We start from the raw sequence: 25,068 nt of genomic DNA, 5'->3' as shown, positions 1-25,068 counted from the left end.
GTTTGATTTTCGATGCTTGGCGTGAAATAAAGCTTTGCTTGATTTTCGCTTTGTGTCAGTCTCGTTCCTTTGATCACAGATCCTAACACACCCCATGCTGCACTGAAGTGTTGAATCACTGTATTGTACACCTGAAACTAACATTATACTCTACTAACTGGAATTGGAATAAAAACTAAAAAAAAGTCCTTCAATTTAAAACAGTCTCCTCCAGGTGATCCAGTGTGTAGCCAGGATTGAGAACCACTGCTTCCTGGTTCATAGGCCAGCTAATCCATAGGATTCCTGAGTCATACTATCAACTATGCTCTTCAAATATAGCAGGTGATGCCAAAATTTTCTCAAGAGGGCTTATCAGTTTAATACTATTGTAAGGGCCTGGTTGGTCAGAGGGAGCCATTTTGTTGCAGTAAACTTAGATTGACCCTATGCAGTGAACTTAGATTGACCCTGCCCCTTCCAGAGGAACTTACTTGCAAAGCCTAGATACAAGGGCAGGTCAGGCCAGGTGAAGACATCCAATCAGAGGGGCGTGCATATATTTACTGAGGTGAGTTTAAATCCCATTGGCCACCTGTGTGGGGGCGGGGCTCAACCACCCCTATAAAGGTTAGTTTTTGAGGCTGAAGCCGAGAAGAAGAAGGAGAGTCGTCAGAGAAGAAGAAAGAGAGCTGTCAAAGAAGGAGAGCCGTCAGGAGGAGTAGGAGAGCTGTCGGAGAAGTAGGAGAGCCGTTGGAGGAGTAGGAGAGCCATGGGAGGAGTAGGAGAACCGTGGGAGGAGTAGGAGAGTCGTCAGAGCTGTCAGAGCCGTCAGAGCCGTCAGAGCTGACAGCTCTGTCAGAGCCATGAGAGCCACCAGCGGCCTAGCTGCCAGCAGCCTCGCCACCACCGAGCCGCAGACCCGCCATGAACGGCCTTGCCGCCCCCAGCGACCTTGCCGCCCTGAGCCGCGAACGGCCTCGCCACCCCAAGCCGCAAGCGGCCTTGTCGCCCCAAGCCGCAGCCCCACCAGGAGGGGCCTTGCCTCCCCAAGCCTCGGCTCCCGCCCTGCGAGCGGCCTCGCTGCCCAGAGCCGCGGCCCTGCCGCGAGGGGCCTCGCCGGAGCAGCATCATTCCAGGGAGTGGCCTTGTCCAGAGCGGCCTTCGCCGGGGAGTGGCCCTGTCAGCGTGTGGCCTCGTCGTCAAGCGGCCTCATCTGGAGCAGCCTCATCCGGAGCAGCCTCGTCTGGGGAGTGGCCTTGTCAGCGAGTGGCCTCATCTGGAGCGGTGGCCTCCTCTGGAGAGCAGCCTTGTCAGAGTGGCGTCATGGGGAGCAGAGTCTGTGTCATCGGGGTTGTTGTCCTCCTTCTCATCGTCACTGTCGTCATCGTCTCTTCGTCGTCAGCAGCGGCCTCGTCCTGGGAGCGGCCTCGACCAGAGTGGCCTCTTCTTGGGAGCGGCCTTGACCGGGGAGCGGCCTTGTCAGAGCAGCCCCAGTCTGGAGAGTGGCCCTGTCCGGGGAGCGACCTCGTCAGCAGCAGCCTCATCCAGAGTGGCCTCTTCTTGGGAGCGGCCCTGTCCGGGGAGCGACCTCGTCAGCAGCGGCATCGTCCTGGGAGCGGCCTCATCCAGAGTGGCCTCTTCTTGGGAGCGGCTCCAATCGGGGAGTGGCCTCATCTGCAGAGCGGCCTCGTCCAGAGTGGCCTCGTCTGCGGAACAGCCTCGTCCAGAGCAGCCTCATCCGGAGCGGCCTTCTTGGGAGTGACATTATTGGGGTCATAGTTGTCGCCTTTTCGTAAGAGACAGCCCTGAGTTTGATTCTTGATGCTTGGCATGAAATAAAGCTTTGCTTGACCTTCGCTTTGTATCAGTCTTGTTCCTTTGATCACAGACCCCAACATTGGGGGCTCGTTCAGGATCAAACGACGAGAATCGAGCCAGCATTGGAATTTTTGGGAAAAAGCCTTCGGAGGTATTGGGTTTTTGGGTCTTGGGATCTTGGGTATTGGGATCCTATCTGTCTGTCTGGTTGCGGAGCTCCAGGGTATAGCCCACTGGGGAGAAGCTGGACGTGGCCATGCTCCCCAGGGCTGGAGTGGATGTGGGGATGCCCCATCCCTCTGCTGGTAGATCGATGGGGGTTCGAGTCCCCCTGGGTGGTTGAGGGGTTCGAGTCCCCCTGGGCGGTTGGGGGGTTTGAGTCCTCCTGGGTGGACGGGGGGTTCGAGTCCCCCTAGGTGGTTGGGGGATAAAGAAAGCCCCCACCAGTGGCAGGTTCTGGGTAAGAATCGTTGGGTCTGCAGTTGTCTTTGCTTGGTTCTTTTTTTGTCTGTTGTGTGGTTTGTTGTGTTTGCAGGGGACCAAGAAAGTCCCCACCAGCAGCAGGCTCTGGATAGGGATCGCTGGGCCTGCGGTTGTCTTTGTCTTGCCTTTTTGTTGTCTGTTGTGTTGTTTATTGCATTTGGAGAAATGGGACAAACGGGGAGTAAGGGGCCTGTGACACCCCTAGGTCTTGTTCTTGAACATTTCAAGGATTTTCAAGGTAAAGCCACTCAGTCAGGTGACAAGGTTTACCCGGGAAAACTAAAAACACTCTGCCAATTAGAGTGGCCCACTTTCTCCACAGGGGGGCCGCCAGAAGGAACGTTTGCCTTGACTCAGATCTATTCTACCCTGAGTGAGGTCTTTGATCCACATCGAGACCAAATACCGTACATTGTGGCCTGGCGATAGAAGAGCCGCCATCATGGCTCAAGTCCCACCTTCCTCCTGCTAACGAAACCATTTCTTTTCCTCTAAGGCAGGTCAGAGCACCAAAACCAGAACAGACAGATGAGGGAGAACCAGGGAAGAAGACCATTCTACCTCCATCGGATATGGAGGATGTGGAATCCCCCCCCCCCATTTGTCCTCTAAATCTGACTCTCGGTCCCGAAATGCCTTTACCAGTCCACCTCATACACGGTCGGGGTCCACCTATGGGACACTAAGCAGAGAGACTGCCCTGATCCTTCCCCTTTCCTCTATCCCCCTCTGCCTCCCTTTACCTCACCTGTACTGTCCGTGCCAATGCTGCCTCTTCGTGAGGTTGCTCTACCAGACGGGAGAGGGTGGCCCTACCTAAGCTATATCCCTTTCTCCTCTTCTGACATCTATAACTGGAAGACCCAACACAAATCCTTTTCTGTCCACCCTCAGGATTTAGTTAGCCTCTTGGAGACTGTCTTTCTTACTCATTAACCTACCTGGGTGGATGTTCAACAGCTCCTTATGGCTCCTTTAATGGGGAAGAGCAGGATTGCATCATGCGAGAAACCCATAAGGTGATAAGCGAGAGACTTGGCAGGGACCTCGATCCCCGCCAAATGGAGGACTACTGCCCGAGGGAACCCCCTGACTGGGATCCAAACTCTGATGAAGGTAACGAGAGCTTACGTTTCTACCGCCAGGCTCTACTGGGAGGCCTCCGTGCAGCTGCAAGGAGACCCATAAATTTATCTAAAATTAGTACGGTGACTCAAGGTAAGAATGAGTCTCCAGGAGCTTTCCTAGAAAGGCTAATTGAAACCTATAAAATGTATAGCTTGATCGATCCTGAGGCACCCGAAAATCAGAGGGCAATGAATCTTGCTTTTGCCAGTCAGTCAGCCCCAGATATAAGGAGGAAACTTCAGAAAATTGAAGGATTTGAAGGGAAGAATCTGACTGAGTTAGTGAGAATAGCAGAAAAGGTGTTTAACAACAGGGATGCACAAGAGGATGAAGAACAGACAAAAAAACTGGTTAAGGTTTTGGCATTACATGAGGCGGGGAGGAGATGGATAGGGGATAGTAAATGGAAGGAAAAGCCTAAGCACAGAGAAGGCAGGCAGGAAGACTTAGATCAGATCAATGTGCTTACTTTAAGGAAAAAGGACATTGGGCCAGGAAGTGCCCCAAAAGGAAAACAGCAATGCTTGCCACCAGAGACTGAAGGGGCCATGGTTCAGAGACCCTCCCCGAACCTCGGGTAAAAATTGAAGTGGAGGGGAAATCAGCTGATTTTTTGGTGGACACGGGAGCCCAATTTTCATCATTACTTAAGCCTATGGGAAAACTATCTGGAGAGGAAGTTTAGGTACAAGGAGCAAATGGCACAGAGAGACATAAACGGATAACAGAAAGGACTTTAAATTTGGCCTCGGGAGTAGTTAAACATCAATATCTGGTCCTCCCTAATGCCCCATATAACTTGATGGGAAGAGATCTCCTCCACAAGTTAAGAGCTGGCATTCAGTTCTCGGAAGGAGACATGACTGTAACCTTGAGACAACCCATTGTACAAGTGCTTATGGCAGCAGTAGATGAATACCTCCTTTACGAGCCAGTCTCAAAACCAGAGGAAACAAAGGCGGGGTGCCTTCTCCAAATCCTACAGGACGAGTTTCCCCAGGTCTGGGCAGAAGGGAAACCCCCTGGCTTGGCCAAGGAACAACCTCCAGTGGTGGTACAATTAAAGGCGACAGCCATGGCTATTCGCGTTCGGCAGTACTCCCTTCCCCGGGAAGCAAAGGAAGAGATCAGAAAACACATTAACCACCTCCGAGGAGACGGGATCCTAGTTCCGTGCAAGTCTCCATGGAACACACCTTTGCTGCCCGTCAAAAAGGCTGAGACTGGGGAGAAACACCCGTCCAGGACTTGCGGGAAGTTAATAAACGGGTTGAAGATATCCACCTGATGGTGCCTAGCCCCTATACCCTACTCTCCCTCCTGGGCCCCAGAAGAACTGTGTATACCGTCTTAGATCTCAAGGATTCAAGAATTCACCCACCACTTTTGATGAGGCCCTACACGAGGATTTGCGTGAGTACAGAACCTCCAACCTAGGAGTCACTCTGTTACAGTACGTTGATGACTTGCTAGTAGCCGCTGAGGACTATGAGTCATGTTTGCGGGGGACGAGAGCTCTCTTACAGACTCTGCAGGAAAAAGGGTATCGGGTGTCAGCGAAGAAAGCACAGCTCTGTCAGAGCCATGCCACTTATCTAGGCTTTGATCTCCACGAGGGAGTGCGTTCACTGTGTGAGTCCAGGAAACAGGTAATCACCCGATACCCTAACCCCACCACGTCCCGACAAGTAAGGGAGTTTCTTGGGACGGTGGGCTACTGTAGGCTGTGGATACCGCGGTTTGCGGAGATTGCCCGGCCTCTCTACGAACTGGCAAAAGGAGGGGTCACTATGATAGAGTGGACAGCTGAGGCAGAAGGAGCATTTCAGGAATTACAAACAGCTTTACTGAGTGCCCCAGCGTTGGCCATCTCAGATGTTACCAACCCCTTCCACCTGTATGTGGATGAAAAAGCAGAGGGGGCCAAAGGAGTTTTAACTCAGACTCTGGGGCCTTGGCAAAGGCCAGTAGCCTATCTTAGCAAGAAACTAGATCCAGTAGCAGCTGGGTTTCCCCCTTGCCTCCGCATAATTGTTCCAACAGCCCTCCTGGTCAAGGATGCGAGTAAATTGACTTTGGGTCAAAATCTCATCGTAACCACCACACACGCTATTGAGGGCCTTCTCCAGACTCCACCAGACTGATGGATGATGAACGCCTGAGTGACAGGGTATCAGGCCCTTCTCCTCAACGAACCAAGAGTGACCTTCCAGCCCCCAGTGGTGCTGAATCCAGCCACACTGCTGCCAGAGAAGCTGGCTGACCATCCACATGACTGGGGAGGTCCTAACCCAAGTCACAGGAATAAGGCCGGATCTCAGAGACATTCCCCTCCCGGATGTCGAGATGACTCTGTTCACAGATGGGAGTAGCTACATGGTCAATGGAAAGAGGTATGCGGGGGCTGCGGTGGTTTCTCCTGAGCAGGAACTCTGGACAGCAGCCCTGCCACATGGAACTTCGGCACAAAAAGCGGAACTGATTGCACTCACTAAGGCACTGCAGATGGCCAAAGGTAAAACCGCCAACATCTATATGGACAACAGGTAGGCCTTTGCTACTCTCCATATACATGGGGCTATTTATGAAGAAAGGGGCCTATTAACAGCAGAAGGAAAAGGAATTAAAAACAGAGGAGAAATATTGGCTCTCCTCAAGGCTATTTGGGACCCAAAAGAGGTGGCTGTTATGCATTGCCCGGTACACCAAAAGGGGACTGATCTGATTTCAAAAGGAAACCACTTAGCAGATCAAGCTGCAAAGCAAGCAGCCTGAGAAACAGTGCAAGAACTGGTTACACTCCTGGATCCAGCCCTACCAGAAAAACCGAACTATTCAGAAAAAGATTTAAAGTATTTACATAAATGGGTTAAATTGGACTATGAAGGGGACTGGGCTAAGACTAAAGCAAGAAAATATGGGCACAAGTATATGTTAGTTTTTGTAGATACCTTCTCAGGCTGGGTAGAGGCTTTTTCTGCCAACCATGAGATGGCAGGAGTGGTAGCCAAAAAGCTACTAGAAGAAATAATTCCTAGGTTTGGGCTGCCTCTCACAGTCGGGTCAGACAATGGCCCTGCATTTGTGAGTTCAGTCTCACAGGCATTGGCCAAGGCTGTGGGCACAAATTGGAAACTACATTGTGCCTATCGGCCCCAGAGTTCCAGGCAAGTAGAGAGAATGAACCAGACTCTTAAAGAGACCTTGAGAAAACTAATTCTGGAGACTGGCGGTGGATGGGTGGATCTCCTTCCTTTTGCCCTCCTCAGGGCACAATGTACACCCTATTTAAACAAGGTGACCCCTTTTGAAATAATGTTTGGGAGAGCCCCCTCCCCCGCTCTGTCCTCAGCTACAGGAGGTTGCCCTAGCAGAAATGACTGATCAGTCTGTACTCCAGTTACTGCAGGCATTAGAGTCTGTCTTAAAAAAAAGCCCATGCAGGGATCCGGACTGCCCACACTGGGACGGAGTCGGAGGTGGAACCACATCCTTACCAACCCGGGGACTTGTTTGGATACGTCGCTATCAAGTGGGGAACTTGGAGCCTCGCTGGAAAGGACCATTTACTGTTATCCTGACCACCCCCACGGCAGTAAAAGTAGAAGGCATTAGGGCCTGGGTTCATGTGGGTCACGTCAAACAAGCCGAGAGTAAGGACGCCCCCCAGAGATGGAAGCTGCAGCTGACAGACCCCGCTGACCATGGAATAAAGCTAAGACTAAAAAAACTGTGAGTTTATTGTTGCTCCTATTGTTACCTGTTTATGTAAAGTATAGGTGGGAAATTAGATGAACAGAATTAGGAAAAATGAGCTGACTGTGCACTAATGTCATTTGTATAAGAGAAAATTAGAGTGATAAAATGTTAGTCTTACATGCTCAATATAACATAGAACTGGCTGAAAAGTCAAGGATTTGACTAATCTCCAAAGAAAAGGGGGGAATGTAAGGGCCTCGTTGGTCAGAGGAGCCATTTTGTTGCAGTAAACTTAGATTGACCCTATGCAGTGATCTTAGATTGATCCTGCCCCTCCCAGAGGAACTTACTTGCAAAGCCTAGATACAAGGGCGGGTCAGGCCAGGTGAAGACATCCAATCAGAGGGGCATGTATATATTTACTGAAGTGAGTTTAAATCCCATTGGCCACCTGTGTGGGGGCGGGGCTCAACCACCCCTATAAAGGTTAGTTTTCGAGGCTGAAGCTGAGAAGAAGGAGAGCCATCGGGAGGGGTAGGAGAGCCGTTGGGAGGAGTAGGAGAGCTGTCAGAGCTGTAAGAGCCATCAGAGCTGTCAGAGCTGTCAGAGCCGTCAGAGCCAACAGCTCTGTCAGAGCCGTGAGCCGCCAGCGGCCTAGCTGCCAGCAGCCTTGCCACCACCGAGCCGAAGCCCCGCCGTGAACGGCCTCGCCGCCCCGAGCCTCGGCACCCCCCCGCGAGTGGCCTTGCCGCCCGGAACCGCGGCCCTGCCACAAGGGGCCTCGCCGGAGGGGCATCATTCTGGGGAGCGGCCTTGTCGGCGTGTGGCCTCGTCCAGAGCAGCCTTCGCCAGGGAGTGGCCCCGTCGGCATGCAGCCTCGTCTGGAGCAGCCTCATCCGGAGCAGCCTCGTCTGGGGAGCAGTCTCGTCGGCAAGCGGCCTCATCCAGAGCAGTGGCCTCCTCTGGGGAGCAGCCTTGTCAGAGTGGCGTCATGGGGAGCAGAGTCTGTGTCATTGGGGTTGTTGTCCTCGTCATTGTCACTGTCGTCATCGCCTCTTCGTCGTCAGCAGCGGCCTCATCCTGGGAGTGGCCTCGTCCAGAGTGGCCTCTTCTTGGGAGCGGCCCTGTCCGGGGAGTGGCCTTGCTGGAGCAGCTCCTGTCCGGGGAGCGGCCCTGTCCGGGGAGCGACCTCATCAGCAGCGGCCTCATCCTGAGAGCGGCCTCGTCCAGAGTGGCCTCTTCTTGGGAGCAGCTCCGATTGGGGAGTGGCCTCATCTGCGGAGCAGCCTCGTCCAGAGCAGCCTCATCCGGAGCGGCCTTCTTGAGAGTGACCTTATCGGGGTCATCGTTGTCGCCTTTTCGTAAGAGACAGCCCTGACCAGTCAGTTTGATTCTTGATGCTTGGCGTGAAAGGTCTGCTTGACCTTCGCTTTGTATCAGTCTTGTTCCTTTGATCACGGACCCTAACACTACTACCAACACCATCTGAGAATTCAGACTGTTCTAGAGACTTACCAACATCTAGAGATGTTGAACTTTTTTTTTGCTGACAGGTATAAAATGTTATACTATAGTTTAATTTGCATGTTGTTTATTACCAATCTTTTCAAATGTCATTGTCTATACGTGTTTTCTCTTAGGTTCCTATTCATGTCTTTTTTATTCATGTCCATTTGTTTAGAGCTCTTTATCTTTTTCTTATTGATTTGTAGGAATTCTTTAAATATTCTGGACAATTATCTTTTGTCCTGGGCCTGAACCTAGGCTCCATCCTATAACTAGCTCTGTGACCATATGCAAGTTACTTAATCTCCATCAGTCTGTTCCCGTTTCATAAAATGATGTCATAATACCACCTGTGAGGTTTATAGACAATGCACCTGAAGCACTTAGCCTGGTGCCTCATAGAAGGCAGGTGTTCAATATCTTTTTTCCTTGAAGATTTTACCTATTCACTTGTTAGAGAAAGAAGAGAGAGACAGCACAAGTGACAGCACAAGCAGGGGGAGAAGCAGGCAGAGGGAGAAGCAGACTCCCCACTGAGCAAGGAGCTCAGTGACACAGGACTCGATCCCAAGAACCAGGGAACAAGACCCGAGCTGAAGGCAGACGCCCAACTGACTGAGCCACCCAGGTGTCCCAAGGTGTTAAATACCTTGTGGCTATTATGAAAACAGATTTAAATATTAATAAGAATATTAAATATGAAATATTATGCTAGGTCTACAGAGTTTATTCACAATAGAGAAGTTGTTTGAGAAGAGGTCCTGTGCTATAGAAATTACGATCGCTCATCCTGGAGAAAGACAAAATGTTGTCTGATCTTAGTCAAGATATCCTCAGTGTCACTCTACTCTTTGTGATAGTGATAATAACAGAACTGACATGAGAGGGTTGTTGTAAGGATTAAGTGGGTAAAAATAAAGACTCTCAGGATAGTAAAATCACTAAGATAATTTAAAATACAATTTTCCCAAATCTCTACCACAAAAGAAATGTTCCTATATACTGAGAAAACCAGTTGCTTTCAATGATCTGTTTCTTGTGTGAGAAATTCCTCACAAAGGAAAGATGGAGGAAACCACTTGTAATAAACCCTTTGTGATAGGAGTAACAGGATTAAGGATATAATATATAGTATACATAATACACTAACCTGATTGAATCACTGAAATATATTCCACTCCCAAGATTTCCAATGTCTGTTCTCTTTGTGCCACGATCTTCAACTACTTTAGGTAAAAGCAGCCCACTAAAAAGAAAAAGACATTACAATGATTTACTAGAAGAAAGGTATCTTTTATTATAGCCTCGTAATTCTAGCAGCTCTACTTAAGGTTCTACTTAAGGACATGCTAAGTGAAAAAAGCCAGGCACAGAAACGCAATTACTGCATGACCTCATGTATATGTGAAATCTAGCAAAGTCCAACTCATAGAACCAGAGTGCAGAATGGTGGTTTCTAGGGACTGGGGGTTGGGGAAAATGGGGAGATGTTGGCTAAATGGTATACAAACTTTCAATTTTAAGATAAATAAGATAATACTGTTTGCCAAGACCAGATCTTATGTTCTTACCACAAGAAAAAAAAAAGATTAACTCTGTAGTGATGGATGTGTTAATTACCTTGCTTGTGGGAATCATTTCAGAATGTACACGCACATTAAATCATCACATTATACATCTTTAAAAAAATCACCTGTACAACCTAAATATATATAATTCCTATTTGTTAATCATATCTTAATAAAGCTGGAAAAAATATACCAATTAAAAGACAATAAGCAAATAAAGAGCATGAAATGAAAAGCAAAATGTATTTCAGAGTATTCCCACAGGATGGGTTCCAGGTGTTGGGGTCTGTGATCAAAGGAACGAGACTGATACAAAGCGAAGGTCAAGCAAAGCTTTATTTCGTGCCAAGCATCAAGAATCAAACTGATCGGTCAGGGCTGTCTCTTATGAAAAGGTGATGACGACGACCCTGGCAAGGCCGCTCCCAATGTGGCCGCTCTGGACGAGGCTGCTCCCCAGACAGGGCCGCTCCCCCGACAGGGGCTGCTCCGGTGAGGCCACTCCCTGAGGCTGCGGCTCAGGGCGGTGGGGCCTCTGACGGCTCTGACAGCTCTGACAAGAGCTCTGTCAGCTCTGACAGCTCTGACAAGAGCTCTGACAGCTCTGATGGCTCTGACGGCTCTTACAAGAGCTCTGACGGCTCTTACAGCTCTTACAAGAGCTCTGACAGCTCTCCCGGCTCTGACGACTCTCCTACTCCTCCGACGACTCTTCTATTCCTCCCCAGCCTCAGCCTCACAGACTAACCTTTATAGGGATTGTTGAGCCCCGCCCACACACAGGTGGTCAATGGGATCTCACTTCAGTAAATATATGCGTGCCCCTCTGATTGGATGTCTTCACCTGGCCTGACTCGCCCTTGTATCTAGGCTTTGCAAGTAAGTTCCTCTGGGAGGGGCAGGGTCAATCTAAGTTCACTTCATAGGGTCAATCTAAGTTCACTGCAACAAAATGGCTCCCCTTGGCCAACCAGGCCCTTAGACCAGGTGCTGTTCAAATGTACCAAGCTATGGCCAGTTTCTCATTGCTATCTTGGTCAGCCCTGAGATGCTGGTCATTTTTCTTAACCTCAGGGCTCTGCCTCCTACCTGTTGAGGCTTCCAGCACACAACAGAACCATGTGTAAGCCCAATGCTCACTGCATTTCTTCCTGGCTCAAGAACTTAAGCAGGTTTCCACTGGCCTTCTAGCACTGTTAAGAACTCTTTACCATCAAAGTTAAATCATGGTTATCTCTGGGAAGGTGGGTAAAGGGAGACTTTTGCCTTTATTACATAAACATCTACTGTTTGAATTTTGCATTATGAAATGTAATTAATTTTGTAAAATAGTTCTTGGATTTTATTCCTACTTAAAGTTTATTTAATTTTTAAAATTAAACTTATTTATTAATTTTATTATCAATAATTAATTAATTAAAATTAATTTTAATTTATTAAATTTAATTAATTTAAATTAATTTTAAAAATTAATTTAATTTTAATTAAATTAAAATAATTAATTTATTATTAATAATAAATAATAAATATTTAATTTATTAAAAATAATAAAATTTATTAATTTTAAAATTAAAACTATTTTTCAGGGTGCCTGGGTGGTTCAGTGGGATAAAACCTCTGCCTTCAGCTCAGGTCATAATCCCGGGGCCCTGGGATTGAGCCCCGCATTGGGCTCTCTGCTCAGCGGGGAGCCTGCTCCCCCTCTCTCTGCCTGCCTCCTCTGCCTGCTTGTGATCTCTGTCAAATAAATAAATAAAATCTTAAAAAAATATATTTTTCAATGCTAGTACCTATAATTCTAGATTTTTTAAAAAGATTTTATTTATTTATTTATTTATTTTCTGTGGGAGAAGGAGCAGAGGAAAGAGGATAAGCAGATTCCTTCCCCACCAAGCTCAGAGCCTGCTGTTGGCCCTATCCCTGAGATTATGACCTGAGCTGAAATCAAGAGGTGGATTCTTAACTGACTGAGCCATCCCGGCATTCCTAGTTTTAAATGTTTAAATCTTTGTTCCATGTGGAGTTTATTTAAGTGTGAGGAATGAGGTAAGGGTCCAACTTTGTATTTTTTCCAGGTAGTAATCTCTCCTAATACATAGTATTAAAGAAATTATCTTTCTTCCACAGAAATAAAAACTACTTTTATTATATGTTAAACCTTCTACGTCTTTACATTTGCTTTTGGATTCTTTTTTTTTTTTAAAGATTTTATTTATTTATTTGACAGAGAGAAATCACAAGTAGGCAGAGAGGCAGGCAGAGAGAGAGGAGGAAGCAGGCTCCCTGCTGAGCAGAAAGCCCGATGTGGGGCTTGAACCCAGGACCTGGGATCATGACCTGAGCCGAAGGCAGCGGCTTAACCCACTGAGCCACCCAGGCGCCCCTTTGCTTCTGGATTCTTTATTCTGTGACTCATCTGTTCAGGTACAACCTCACTGTTTTAAGTAACATAGCTTTATAAAATGTTTTTAGTGTCTGGTTAATTCTCCTTCATTCAACGTCTTTTTCTTAATTGCCCTGGTAAAATCCAATTTAAAAATATGTACAGTAGTATCAGCTTTTTATTAAAAAAAAAATCTTGTTAGCACTTTTACTGTGATAGCTCTAAATTTATAGGTTAACTCAAGTAAAACTGGCATCTTTCTGATTAGTGCAATTATCTTTTGGGTCCTTCAATAGGAGTTTAAAATTTTTTCCAGCTGGATCTTGTATACTTATGTTTCTTCTCAGGTATTTTTTTCCTTAGGTATTTAAGTAAGGATCCAGATGTAATCATAGCCTCCCAGGCTCCTTGTGACTGCAGTTCAGCTCTAATATTAAGTGGCTATTCAAAGCAACAGAAAATTAGTTATGTTTTATACAGATAACTAACAGTATCTAGATACTCTAATTTCTAGATCTTTCTTCTTAAGTATTGGATATTCCCTAGATTAGATACACATAGAAGAGCCTTGAAATAGAGAATCCCCTTTCTTCATATTGTAAGGGCCTGTCCCTCCCAGAGGAACTTACTTGCAAACCCCGATATAGGGGTGGGCCAGGCCAGATGGAGACATCCAATCAGTGGGGCGTGCATATATTTACTGTAGTGAGGTGAAATCTCATTGGCCACCTGGGTGTGGGCCGGGCTCAACCACCTCTATAAAGGTTAGTCTGTGAGGCTGGGGTGGGGGGAGTAGTAGGAGGAGTTAGAATAGCCATTGGGATAGCCGTTAGAATAGCTGTTGGGAGGGCGCCTGGGTGGCTCAGTGGGTTAAGCCGCTGCCTTCGGCTCAGGTCATGATCTCAGGGTCCTGGGATCGAGTCCCACATCGGGCTCTCTGCTCAGCAAGAAGCCTGCTTCCCTCTCTCTCTCTCTCTCTCTCTGCCTTCCTCTCCATCTACTTGTGATCTCTCTCTGTCAAATAAATAAATAAAATCTTTAAAAAAAAAAAATAGCTGTTGGGATAGCCATTAGAACAGCCGTTGGGATAGCCGTTAGGGTAGTCGTTGGAAGCGTTGGAGCGTCATGGTCCTCACTGTCTTTGGGAGTGTCGTGGTTCTCCTGTTCATCGTAGTCGTTGGCAGCGGTGCCACAGCAAACAGCCTTGCCACCAGCAGCCTTGCAGCCTCAAGAGGCCTCTCCACCACCGAGCTGCGGCCCCGCTGTGAGCCGCCTTGCCGCCCCGGGCTGCAGCCCTGCTGTCCCGGGCCTTGGCCCCGTCGGCGTGCGGCCTCGTCTGGAGCAGCCTTGTCCAGAGCACCTCGGGCGGCCCCATCCGTGAGCGGCCTCACTGGAGCGGCCTTGCCGGAGCGGCGTCATTCCGGGGAGCGGCCTCATCCGGAGCGGCCCCGTCCGGGGAGCGGCCTCGCCGGAGCAGCCTCATTCCGGGGAGCGGCCCTTGTCCGGAGTGGCCTCTTCTTGGGAGCGGCCCTGTCCAGGGAGCCGCCTCGCTGGAGCAGCCTCATTCCAGGGAGCGGCCCTGTCCAGGGAGCGGCCTCATCTGGAGTGGCCTCGTCTGCAGAGTGGCCTCATCCAGAGCGGCCTTCTTGGGAGTGGCCTTGTCGGGGTCATCATCATCGTCTCTTTGTAAGAGATGGCCCCTACCAGTCAGTTTGATTTTCGATGCTTGGCGCGAAATAAAGCTTTGTTTGATTTTCGCTTTGTGTCAGTCTCGTTCCTTTGATCACGGACCCTAACATCATATGATACAGTTTTCAAGGAGCAATTCACACCCATGTATTACACTCTAAAAATATATAATAATAAGTAAATAATTTGACTTATACTTATTACAATTTAAGGTGTTCATTTTTGGGGCGCCTGGGTGGCTCAGTGGGTTAAAGCCTCTGCCTTTGGCTCAGGTCATGATCCCAGGGCCCTTGGATGGAGCCCCACATCAGGCTCTTTGCTCAGTGGGGAGCCTGCTTCCTCCTCTCTCTCTGCCTGCCTCTCTGCCTACTTGAGATCTCTGTCAAATAAATAAAATCTTTAAAAAAATAAAGTGTTCAGTTTCCTCTGGAATACAATAAGCTAATTTTAACTGAAGAGGCCCATGTAGTATAGAAAAAAAAATTAGGAAAACAAGGTAAAACACTTCATGTTCATGAGGGTGAAACATTTAGAAAATAAACATGGTATCCTCTTACCGGGACAGGATCCCAACAAAGCTTTGTACAGGTGATCCATGCAGTAAGGACTTCACATTGCCAAGTTTGTTCAAAAACTCTGTGGCTTCATTCACTCTGCCAACTCTAAATATCTGCAAGATATCCACTGGACCTTTGCTGTGAAAAGTAGAAGAAAAACCTTGAGATTGCATAATCAAAAGCAAAATAAAAAATCATTATTAGCAGAAAGCCCAAAATAACCCAAATGGCCATTATTATGGAATGGATTCAGTGAATCACAACATAACATTTCTTAGAAATATTATGTAGTCATTAAAAAAATCATACTCTTAAAAAATAAGGATATGAAGTAAAACATAGTAAAATAAATTTTAAAAATAAGTTATAAAACTTTATGCACAGCATGATCTCAAATTTTGTCAAATATATAATATATATAATATATAATATTATATAATATATATAATATATATAATATATAGATGGAATATATATAATATATATAATATATATATATATATATATATATATATATATATATAATATATAGAGATGGAATTCATTCATGCATTTATTCATTGAACAAATACATTCTGGGAGTGCCTGGGTGGCTCAGTTGGTTAAGCACCAGACTCTTGATATCACTGGGGTCATGAGATCAAGCCCTGGGTCAGGTGCCACACCAGGATTCTCTCTCTACTCATCCCCACCTTCCGCTCCCATGTGCATGTGGTTGTACTCTCGTCTCTCTCTCTCTAAAACAAACAAACAAACAAACAAACAAACACTCTGTGCTGAGTATTCTGCCAGGCCCTGGAAGTGAGATAATATGGTCTCTGGCTTCACGGGGCTTGTATCTTAATGGAGAGAGACAAAAATTAAAAGTTAACAAATAACTGATTTTACATTCTATTCAGCAAACTAACCAGGTTCAGAGAGAGGATGGTCAAGAAAGGCCTATCTTTGAAAGTGACATTGCAACATGACATAATACAGTATATATTTTAAGACCTAACTGGTTGTTTGGGGAAAATAAACTGGCTGGGGCAGGAGCAGAAAGAATGTCAGGAAGTAGGCAAGACAGCAGTATCTGGATTAAAGGTGGCAGCAGTGTGAATGAAAGAAGCCAATGGATTAGAGACATTTTGGAGACAGAATTGACAGGGCACAGTGATATGGGGATGAAGGAGAGTGGACAATGGCTCTGGGTGGGTGACTAGGATGAGGAAGCATGGGAAAAGACTGGGGGACTATGAAGAGACAGAGTTGTGGGGTAGAGAATGTAAGAGAGCCTGTCCAGCATGTCTTCCCAACTCCTCATTCTCTGGTGTCACACTGGTAGCTTAAAAGTAGCTATAGTAGGGGGCGCCTGGGTGGCTCAGGTGGCTCTCTGCCTGCCAAGTAAATAAATAAAATCTTTAAAAAAAAAAAGGTAGCTATAGTAGGAGTATTTATATCACAGAAGCCAACAGTTATTATAAGTCAGGACTTCTGTTTTAGGGAGCTGGCTTGCCAGCATACCACTAGATATGGAAAAGAATCAATAATTGAGTTTGGGTTATATTCTTCTTTTTAAAAATTATTTATTTATTTATTTGACAGAGAGTGAGATCACAAGTAGGCAGAGAGGCAGGCAGAGAGAGAGAGGAGGAAGCAGGCTCCCTGCTGAGCAGAGAGCCTGATGCGGGACTCAATCCCAGGACCCTGATACACGATTCGAGCCAAAAGCAGAGGCTTAACCCACTGAGCCACCCAGGCACCCCAGAGTTTGGGATATATTCTACACCAACAAGTTAACAGTGGTCATATTATCTCTGGGTAGTGAGATTTGGGTGATCTTCAGTTTTCATCATGCTTTCACACATTGTCTAAACTTTCAGCAAAGAATAAGACACTTTATAGCTAGAAAAAATTAATATGAAAATCATCACTAGTGAAACAAAATGGAGAAAATCTAATTCTTCACAGCAGCAGAATCTCTCCATAGGGAAAGGTCCACTTTTGTCATATGAACAGTTCAACATCACTTGGGTGTGAGGTGAGATCTCCAAGGCCTTCATGAGTTATATTACATGACTAAAAATGTACAACTGGCCTATGCAGTTGGTTCAAGGGGCTGCAGTTCACCACCTTTAGCTCTAAGTGTGTAAGGCTTATGATTAAAGTTAACCTGGCCCTTTATACTTAATGAGAGCCAAGATGCCCGAAAGGTCCAGAAGAAAAACTTCAGGCAGAGGAGTGCTAGGAGTTTACATTAGTGGGATGAATGACCAAACCAGAGGAAGTCAGTCTCACCCTTGAGAATAACCCATCAAATTAGTTTCTGAACCTTGAAGCTGGGTCCAGGCTTGTTGGAGCAGCTGATCCACATACGTCTGTTGTTATTGCTGCTGCACTGTGTTGTAGAACACACAAGGGCACAAGAAACAGGGACTCTCACAGTCAATGAGGAAACAGACATGACTGACCTTTAGGGGTGTCATATCTCTTGAAGTATTTTCCAGATTTTCAACTGTTTCCATGCCATGGAGTGGCCATTTTATTTTATTTTATTTTACTTTTTAAAAAGATTTTATTTATTTATTTATTTATTTAATTTATTTATTTGACAGAGATCACAACTAGGCAGAGAGGCAGGCAGAGAGAGGAAGGAGGCTCCCCGCTGAGCAGATAGCCTGACGCGGGGCCCGATCCCAGGACCCCGGGACCACGACCCAAGCCAATGGCAGAGGCCCCAACCCACTGAGCCACCCAGGCACCCCCTGGAGTGGCCATTTTAGAAGCTGCCACACACATAGTCCTGCATCTTAAAATCTTAATTTAAGCAGATTTTGCTATATAATATCCTTCAAAACACAAAAATACCTTGTGATTTCAAGTTTTTAAATTTAATTCTCAGCAAGATTAGATAAATTTGAAATTTGAGTGGAATAGTAGGGAGTGTTTTCAAGCACAGAATACTGTCCCAAATCTATTATATATAGATATACATAATATATCAGATATATATTATATACATACAGATAAAGATATTATGTATATATTATGTATATATATAAAATATATATACATATATAGAAATATATATACATATATAGAAATATAAATATATATACATATATAGAAATATAAATACACACACACATATATATATAAATATATATATATATATATATATTTTTTTTTTTAGGCAGGTTTTTTTAAGTAGATTCCATGTCCAGGATGGAGCCCAGTGTGGGGCTTAAACTTAGGACCCTGAGATCAAGACCTGGGCTGAAATCAAGAGTTGAACACTTAACTGACTGAGCCACCCAGGCATCCCCCAAGTCCCATTATAAGCACAGAAGAAAGTAATCTGTCATCATAACAGAGCTACCTTGTTATAGAGGATTCAATTACACAAGTAAACATGGGGACTAGTTCTTTAACAGTATCTGGAACAATATTACATAATAACAGCTCCTAAGACATTTCCTTTATGCATACCTATAATTATTCTGTAAAACCTCTTCTTTAACTCTGAAAAATTCTTCAGTGTTCTGTTCAATATGCTCAATTTTGCATCTCAAAGCTCGGTATTTGGCAAGAGATGGTGGGTTGGGTTTGAACAAATTAGTTTCACAGACATTAACCATGTCTCTTATTAGCTGTAGATAAAAATAATACAAGATGTCAGAATCACTCTGTATCAAAATATTTATAGCTCATTATACTTTCTCAAAAAGATTGGAAAAATAAGTGTTTTTCTTCCTAAAGTTTTTTTTTAAAGGTTTTATTTTTAAGTAATCTCTACACCCAACGTGGGGCTTAAACTCACAACCCTGAGATCAAGAGTTGCATGCTCCACTGACGGAGCCAGCCAGCACCCCTCCCCCAAAGCTTTTGATCAATATGTAAGTTGCACATTAAAGGTAATACTCTTATTATATATTGTACCCTCAGTGATAGCATAATATACAATAATAATAATAGTAAACATCAGGATAGCACATCATTGTTGATAAAGTGTTTCAGGTACATCGTCCCTCTAATCCACACTATAGTACTGGTCTTATTAGATCTTATTATCCTCATTGTATAGATAGGGAAAGTGAGGCCCTGAGGAGCTGAAATAATTGCTCAAGATTCCACAGCAAACAGGGGGAAGTGACTAAATAGGAACTCAGATCATCAGAATTCAAGTCCAATTCTGTTAGCAAAACTTCATTAAGCATGTTCTGTATGCCAGGCATTGTATCAGGTTTGAAAGATACAAAAATGAGTAAGACATGGTTGTCTTCCCTGAGAGGGAACCCAAGTATACTTAGTATACTCACAGGTCATGGAGCTTGGAGGAAGGAACATAGTTCTTATATAATCTGAATTATGTTTATTTTAAGGATATATTGCTTTTACCATCTTTGAGATGAAAGAGACATTGACAGGGGGGCCCTATCTTGCCCTGTCACACATCTTTATGACCTCAATATAGGGATGGGCTGTAATTAAATACACCAGGCATAAAAGAAAAGATTGATACATTTTTCTATATAAAAGTAAAAATTTTCTGTATGGTAAAATAGAAAAAGTCAACCAATCATCCACCACAAGCAAAGTAAAACAAAACAAAGCAAAACAAATAAACTAAAGAAAATATTTATAACTCATATCCCAGGCTAGGTTCCCTAACTTAAGAGGTCATAACAACCATGAAGAAAAATAGAAAGATCTGAGAGAAAAATGGCCAAATGACATGAATAGACAGTTCAGAGAAAAAAACAAAACAAAACCCGCATAAACTAAATATAAATCCTGTAACTGAGAGGTATTTTTTCATCCATAAAATCGGTAAAGTCTGAAAGTTTAACAAATATACTTTTGGTAAAACTATAGGAAATAGAAAGTCTCATTCACTGATAGTGGGAGGGCAAATAATAGAACATTCATGAGGGAATAAGACAAAATCTATCACAATTACAGATGCACTGACCCCATAAGCCAGAACTTCTACTTCTGGGATGAATCTCAGAGACACTCCTGTGCAGTTATGAAATGACAAATATACAAGCATATTCACTTTGGCATTGTTTGTAGTAACAAAGTCTGGAAACAGTCCAAATGTCTGACATTAGGGGATGCCCATACAATGTGGGGAATGAGGACACTCTAAGTGGGAAAAATGGGTGTGGAACAGCAAAGATGGTATACAACTTTTTATGTAAAAGAAAGGGAGAGGAATAAGTATATATGTGTATATTTTTAATAATTTGCTTAAAGAAACTGCAAAGACAAAAAAGACATGGTTATCGAGTTGGGGAGTTGGAATGGGTGGAAGGGCAGGGTAGAATACAGATTGTGCTGAGTATACCTTTTAAATACAATTTTGACTTTTGAATAATACAAATGTATTACCTATTGAAAATATAAAAGTTAAATGAAAAAGTATTTGGATGGGCACTACATACACCTTCTCAGTAGGAGAACGAGCAACTGAGGTTCTTAATGTTGGGTGGTAGGCAAATCATGAAACTTGAAATTTGGAAGGCTCCCTTATCATCTCATTTATTGATTCTTCACTTATTTTGGATTATAGATGTGTCCAGGAATCTGTTGAGAGCTATAATTTCCTTCAAACGTGTAAAATTTTGTATCTCCAAGCTCTTTTGCAGTCTAGGTCATGGATTTCTGATCATGTCCCAATTCCTTCATGCACAGATGAGGCAACTCAGAGCCAGGGAGTGAATTGGTCTCATCTAAGGTGAGGGGCACACTGGGGCTGCCTTCCTGCTTTCCTCTTTGCTAACTGAGCCCAGTTCCCTCCCCTACAGCTCAAGGGAGAGGGCCCATTTCTGCAGAGTCAGTAATTACACTCTCCTTGCCTTAGATTCCTTGGCTTAGGAATTCGCATATGACTCAGTTCTGAGCAAAATACTAACCAAAGAGTCTACAGGGCCAGGGAAGCTTGTCCTAAAAGATAAGAAAAGAAATACTCCAGTTGGGATGCTATGAACAACTGCAGTTATAAGGTCATGTAAGGTGAGGCGGGCTGAGAGGGAAGCTAAGTTTACAGGAACCACAGAGATGAAAAGAAGCTGGGTCCTCGTTGATAATTCTCCCTCTGAGCGACTGGACCAGCAGCCACCCTATAACTGGCTTCTTGTTATACAGGGTAATAAGCATCTTCATTGTTCAAGTCAATGCCAGCTTTCTGTTTCTTTTGCAAAAAGAATCCTAACTCCTCTCCTTGAGACAGGGAAACTGAAGGACTCCATAAAAATCTGCTTTTGTTCCTTTTCCTGTTTCTATTCCTGCTAGGACCTCCACTGCACACATGCCTATGAAGCAAATAGCATTATGTCCTCTGGATTTCTCGAGAACAGATAACATCTAAGGAAAGACCAGGTGAGAACAACCTGATGAAATTATCTTATGAGCATTCTAAACCACCAGAACTAGACATCTTCACAACAAGACGCACTGGCTCTAAGGAATAACACCTGGGCCCTGTCTTTATTCTAACCAGGTCCTGGGCGCTAGACCATGATCCTCAATAACAACCCCAGACACCAAGCAAAGATAAGACCCCCTCCTTTTCTTACAGAGTCTCCCAAACACTGTCTGTACCTGTTCTCTTTCTCTACCTTCAGTAAACTCTGCTTTTGCCTCCTGCTGGCCCACGTTCTATCTCTATCTTGTGAGTAGTAAGGGATCCTCTTGGCTGGTCCTGTGGGACTCCCTCCAGGTCCTCAGGGCTGGCCTGCCGGCATCATCCTGATATAGAAAATTACTTAACGGTGTAGCAATTCTTTTTTTTTTTTTTTAAGATTTTATTTATTTATTTGACAGAGAGAGATCACAAGTAGACAGAGAGGCAGGCAGAGAGAGAGAGAGGGAAGCAGGCTCCCCGCTGAGCAGAGAGCCCGATGCGGGGCTCGATCCCAGGACCCTGAGATCATGACCTGAGCCAAAGGCAGCAGCTTAATCCACTGAGCCACCCAGGCGCCCCACGGTGTAGCAATTCTAAATATATCTGCCTTTGTATTCTATTCCAACACATTCATGTTTGGGAACATGCTTCAGGTAATCTCCATAAGAATCCAAAGCATTCTAAATTGGCTCAACATTCATTTTTGAGCCAACTTCTGTGATTCAGTACTACCTTATTAATCAGATTTGAAAAGACTCTTCCCCAACATAATGAATTGAATTCCGTATTTCAGAGATTTACCTGGCAGAGGTCCTCTTTCTTAGCTAATAGTCTCAGGTTCACTTTTTCAGTTGTTGTGCCTTTGTGAGGTATTAATCTGTAGAACTCAGTCATCATTTTTTGCAGTTGTTCTTCTGTTTCTCCATTTTTCAATGCGGCCTTTACTAGAAGGAGAACTCCCTCTGCCTTGCTCACCTTTAAATGGAGGACAATATATGTGTCTTAAAGTTGAATCTTTACCATCAGAGAAAAGGTGAAGGAACACGCATAAAAACATCTAAAATGGTTGTTAGTTATGTAACAACTAATGGTTTTCAATTGGACACCAGCCATAAAACAGGTGCCATGTTTACAGGAGATGTATATCAGTTGTGACGATGATACCATGAGAAATCTTCCAAAACCAGGCTCAGCTTAACTAGAGGAAAAAAACAGAGCCTTAAATATCTATATTGTGTATCTATATCTATATCTACATCTACATCCGTATCTCTATTCACAACTGCATCTCCATCTCTTCCTATATCCGCAAGAGAGGAATACTAATGCAACCACAAGAGACTTGCTTTTCACACAAGAAGTTTAGAAAGATGTCAGAATCACACTAGGCACAAAATCCAGCAGAACATGTTTCTAATTACACAAATACTATTTGGACTTTGACCCAGAAAACCTTTTTCTCCCTGAAATAAATTAGTTTAGTTCCACAGAGGGAAACTGTATTATTTTACTTTGACAATGCAGTTGCACAAGTTGTACCATTGGGAATATTTTCTTTCATTTGCTTTTTCAATCATATAAAATCATATAAAATTAAAAAGAGCATTTTTCTGGAGGACTGGGAGCATCCCTGCCTTTCCCTAAAATGGTCACAATTTACAAGACTGGGAAGCAGTGGCTCTGAAGTGGACGAAGTTCTGAGCGTCTAAGGACCAAGTGCAACCCTGTCCCTCAGGCCTGCTAAACACCTTGCAACATAAAGGAGCAGGCCTCCCAATGAGACGGCACCAAAAAGCAAAGCTTGGAGCAGCTCTTGGGTCTGATATGTTATATAGATAAGAACATCTAGTTTTCTTCAAAGGTTGTTTTCCCCTTAGTGCTCTCAGTGTTCCCTTTTTCCAAAGTAAAAAAAAAAACAAGCACATCGGAATGCATCCAGAAACATCTGGACCAGCACCAAACACACATAGCATGATTTAAGCTAGTAAACCAGAAAGCAGAAATTGTCATGATTGAGGTTCTCCTTCAAGGGCACACATGACTCACATCATTGAGACTAATCCTGTTCACAGGCTTGAGAAGCATGTGCTCCAGGTGGCCGAGAGCTTCCGCCCAAACCATTTCCACCAAATCGCTCACTTCTTTGCTCAGAATGCTTGAATTTATTACCTCCTCCAAAAGCAACTGCAACAATAAAGTAAAAAAAAAAAAAAAAAAAAACCAAAAACCAAAAACCCCACCAACAAAACATGTCATTAGTGGGCTGATAACGGAGACGAGAGAAGAAATCATCACAGCCAAGGACAGAGTCATAGGCAGCCAAACGACTGATAATTCTGTGTGCCTCCACTTCCTTCCTATACTCTCTAGATTTCCCCTTTTACTCCCACTTTATGTTTCCTTTTGCCTTTTCCTTCATTCTATAAGCTTTAGGCCTCCCAGTGACATCAAAGTTTAAGTGGCATTAAGGGTTAAGGACCCCTGATTCTTGGCCTAGGTTATAATGAAGTTTTTTGAAAGCCATGGGGGTTTGTTGCTGAAGCAAGCAAGAAGTTTTGTGGTTCATCCTAGAACTCACTCCTTACCTGGCTCCCACACTTGTCTATGAGTTTACTTTTCTTGTTCTTAACTCTGACTCCTTTCTCTTACCAGGTTTTTATTTGTTGTAAAGAAAATGTTTCTATTAAAAATATTCAATCACTCACACAAAATATACATAGAAATCAATCTTACTGCTTGCAGTTTTTCAGATGCTAACTGGGTTGCTTCAGGTGTAAAATGTTCTCTTAGCAGAAATCCTTGTTTCTTCAGCTCTTCAATGTAATTTTCATAGTATTCACTTGCATCTGCAGAGGTTTTCTTTACAGAGAACTTTCTAGTCTGTGAATTATAGTGTGGAGCAAAATGTTAGGATGTGAGGATACAGTCACTTATTAACCTATGATCTTTAATTGAACACCTATGCACCATGGGAAAATGGAATGTAAATAAGGCAATGGATCCCCACCAAGAAGGTGTTAATTAGTTTTTTCAAAGAATTACTTAAATCTTCAATTCTTCACAAAACTGCCTAACACCTGAAAGTAAAGGGAGAAAGCCTGAGTAGGCACAACAGGCAGAAGGGATGCATATGATTCACGGGAGAGTCACTCAAATGTCTGTTCAGAGACTTCATACTCTTACTTTACATACTAGTCTAATGAGCTTTGAAGTCTGGCATTCAAGCTTTTTGGAAATGAGCAAAATAGATCAGGAAGGGGCAGAAAATAAAAAATACCTCAGAAATGAGGCACTGTTAGAGAAAGCACACAGTCAAAATGAAATGATAGCTACCAGCAAGGAGAAAGCAGGAAAGTTCTTCATGCAAATAAAGTAAAGGCATGGAGCAAGGTGTCTTCTGGATAGGTACAGACTGCCTGCTTCCTTCCAACCTGACCATAGATGTGGCATTTGTCAGCTTTTCCTGGGAATCCTTGCTCCTGTAGTGAGCGGTTGTCCCAAACTTATTAACCTCAGAGAATGTGGAAGTCTAGCCCCAGCTGGGGCCTGTGGGTGTTGCCTAAGCCCCTGGCTCTGGAGTGTGTGCCCCCAGGGGCAGGGGGAGCCAGACCACCCATAACACCATACACCACTCTCCTGAATTTGTGGCTACAGGGCACCTCCAAAACATGGAGAAAAGAAACATATCTGTTCAAGTTACCCCATTTAAGAAGATAGAGTTTTAACATAATTTTGGAATATTTCCACAAAATGTTTTTGTATGAGAGACAGGCAAGTTAGAAAAGTCTCTTCTGAAGAACAGCTCTTTCAGTGTTGGTTAAGTGAGGATAATTTCTATCAAAGTGAACAGACTCACCTGAGGAGCCC

The 25,068-nt window shown here is 44.4% G+C and overlaps 1 protein-coding gene across 3 annotated transcripts in view; it reads right to left on the bottom strand.

The window, feature by feature from the left end:
- Positions 1-25,068, bottom strand: part of PARP4 (poly(ADP-ribose) polymerase family member 4) — a 135,672-nt gene that overhangs the window by 85,253 nt on the left and 25,351 nt on the right. For all 3 annotated transcript variants that reach the window (XM_047722833.1, XM_047722834.1, XM_047722835.1), the window contains exons 7-12: positions 23,935-24,081; positions 23,248-23,385; positions 22,003-22,176; positions 18,282-18,442; positions 14,814-14,951; positions 9,767-9,862 (exon numbers count right to left, since the gene is read on the bottom strand). In XM_047722833.1, coding sequence (XP_047578789.1) covers positions 9,767-9,862; positions 14,814-14,951; positions 18,282-18,442; positions 22,003-22,176; positions 23,248-23,385; positions 23,935-24,081 — 854 coding nt within the window. The remainder of the gene's footprint in view (positions 1-9,766; positions 9,863-14,813; positions 14,952-18,281; positions 18,443-22,002; positions 22,177-23,247; positions 23,386-23,934; positions 24,082-25,068) is intronic.

This window comes from Lutra lutra, chromosome 3 (genome assembly GCF_902655055.1).
Source record: "Lutra lutra chromosome 3, mLutLut1.2, whole genome shotgun sequence".
NCBI lineage: Eukaryota > Metazoa > Chordata > Mammalia > Carnivora > Mustelidae > Lutra > Lutra lutra.
This window is presented reverse-complemented; position numbering and strand designations above follow the sequence as displayed.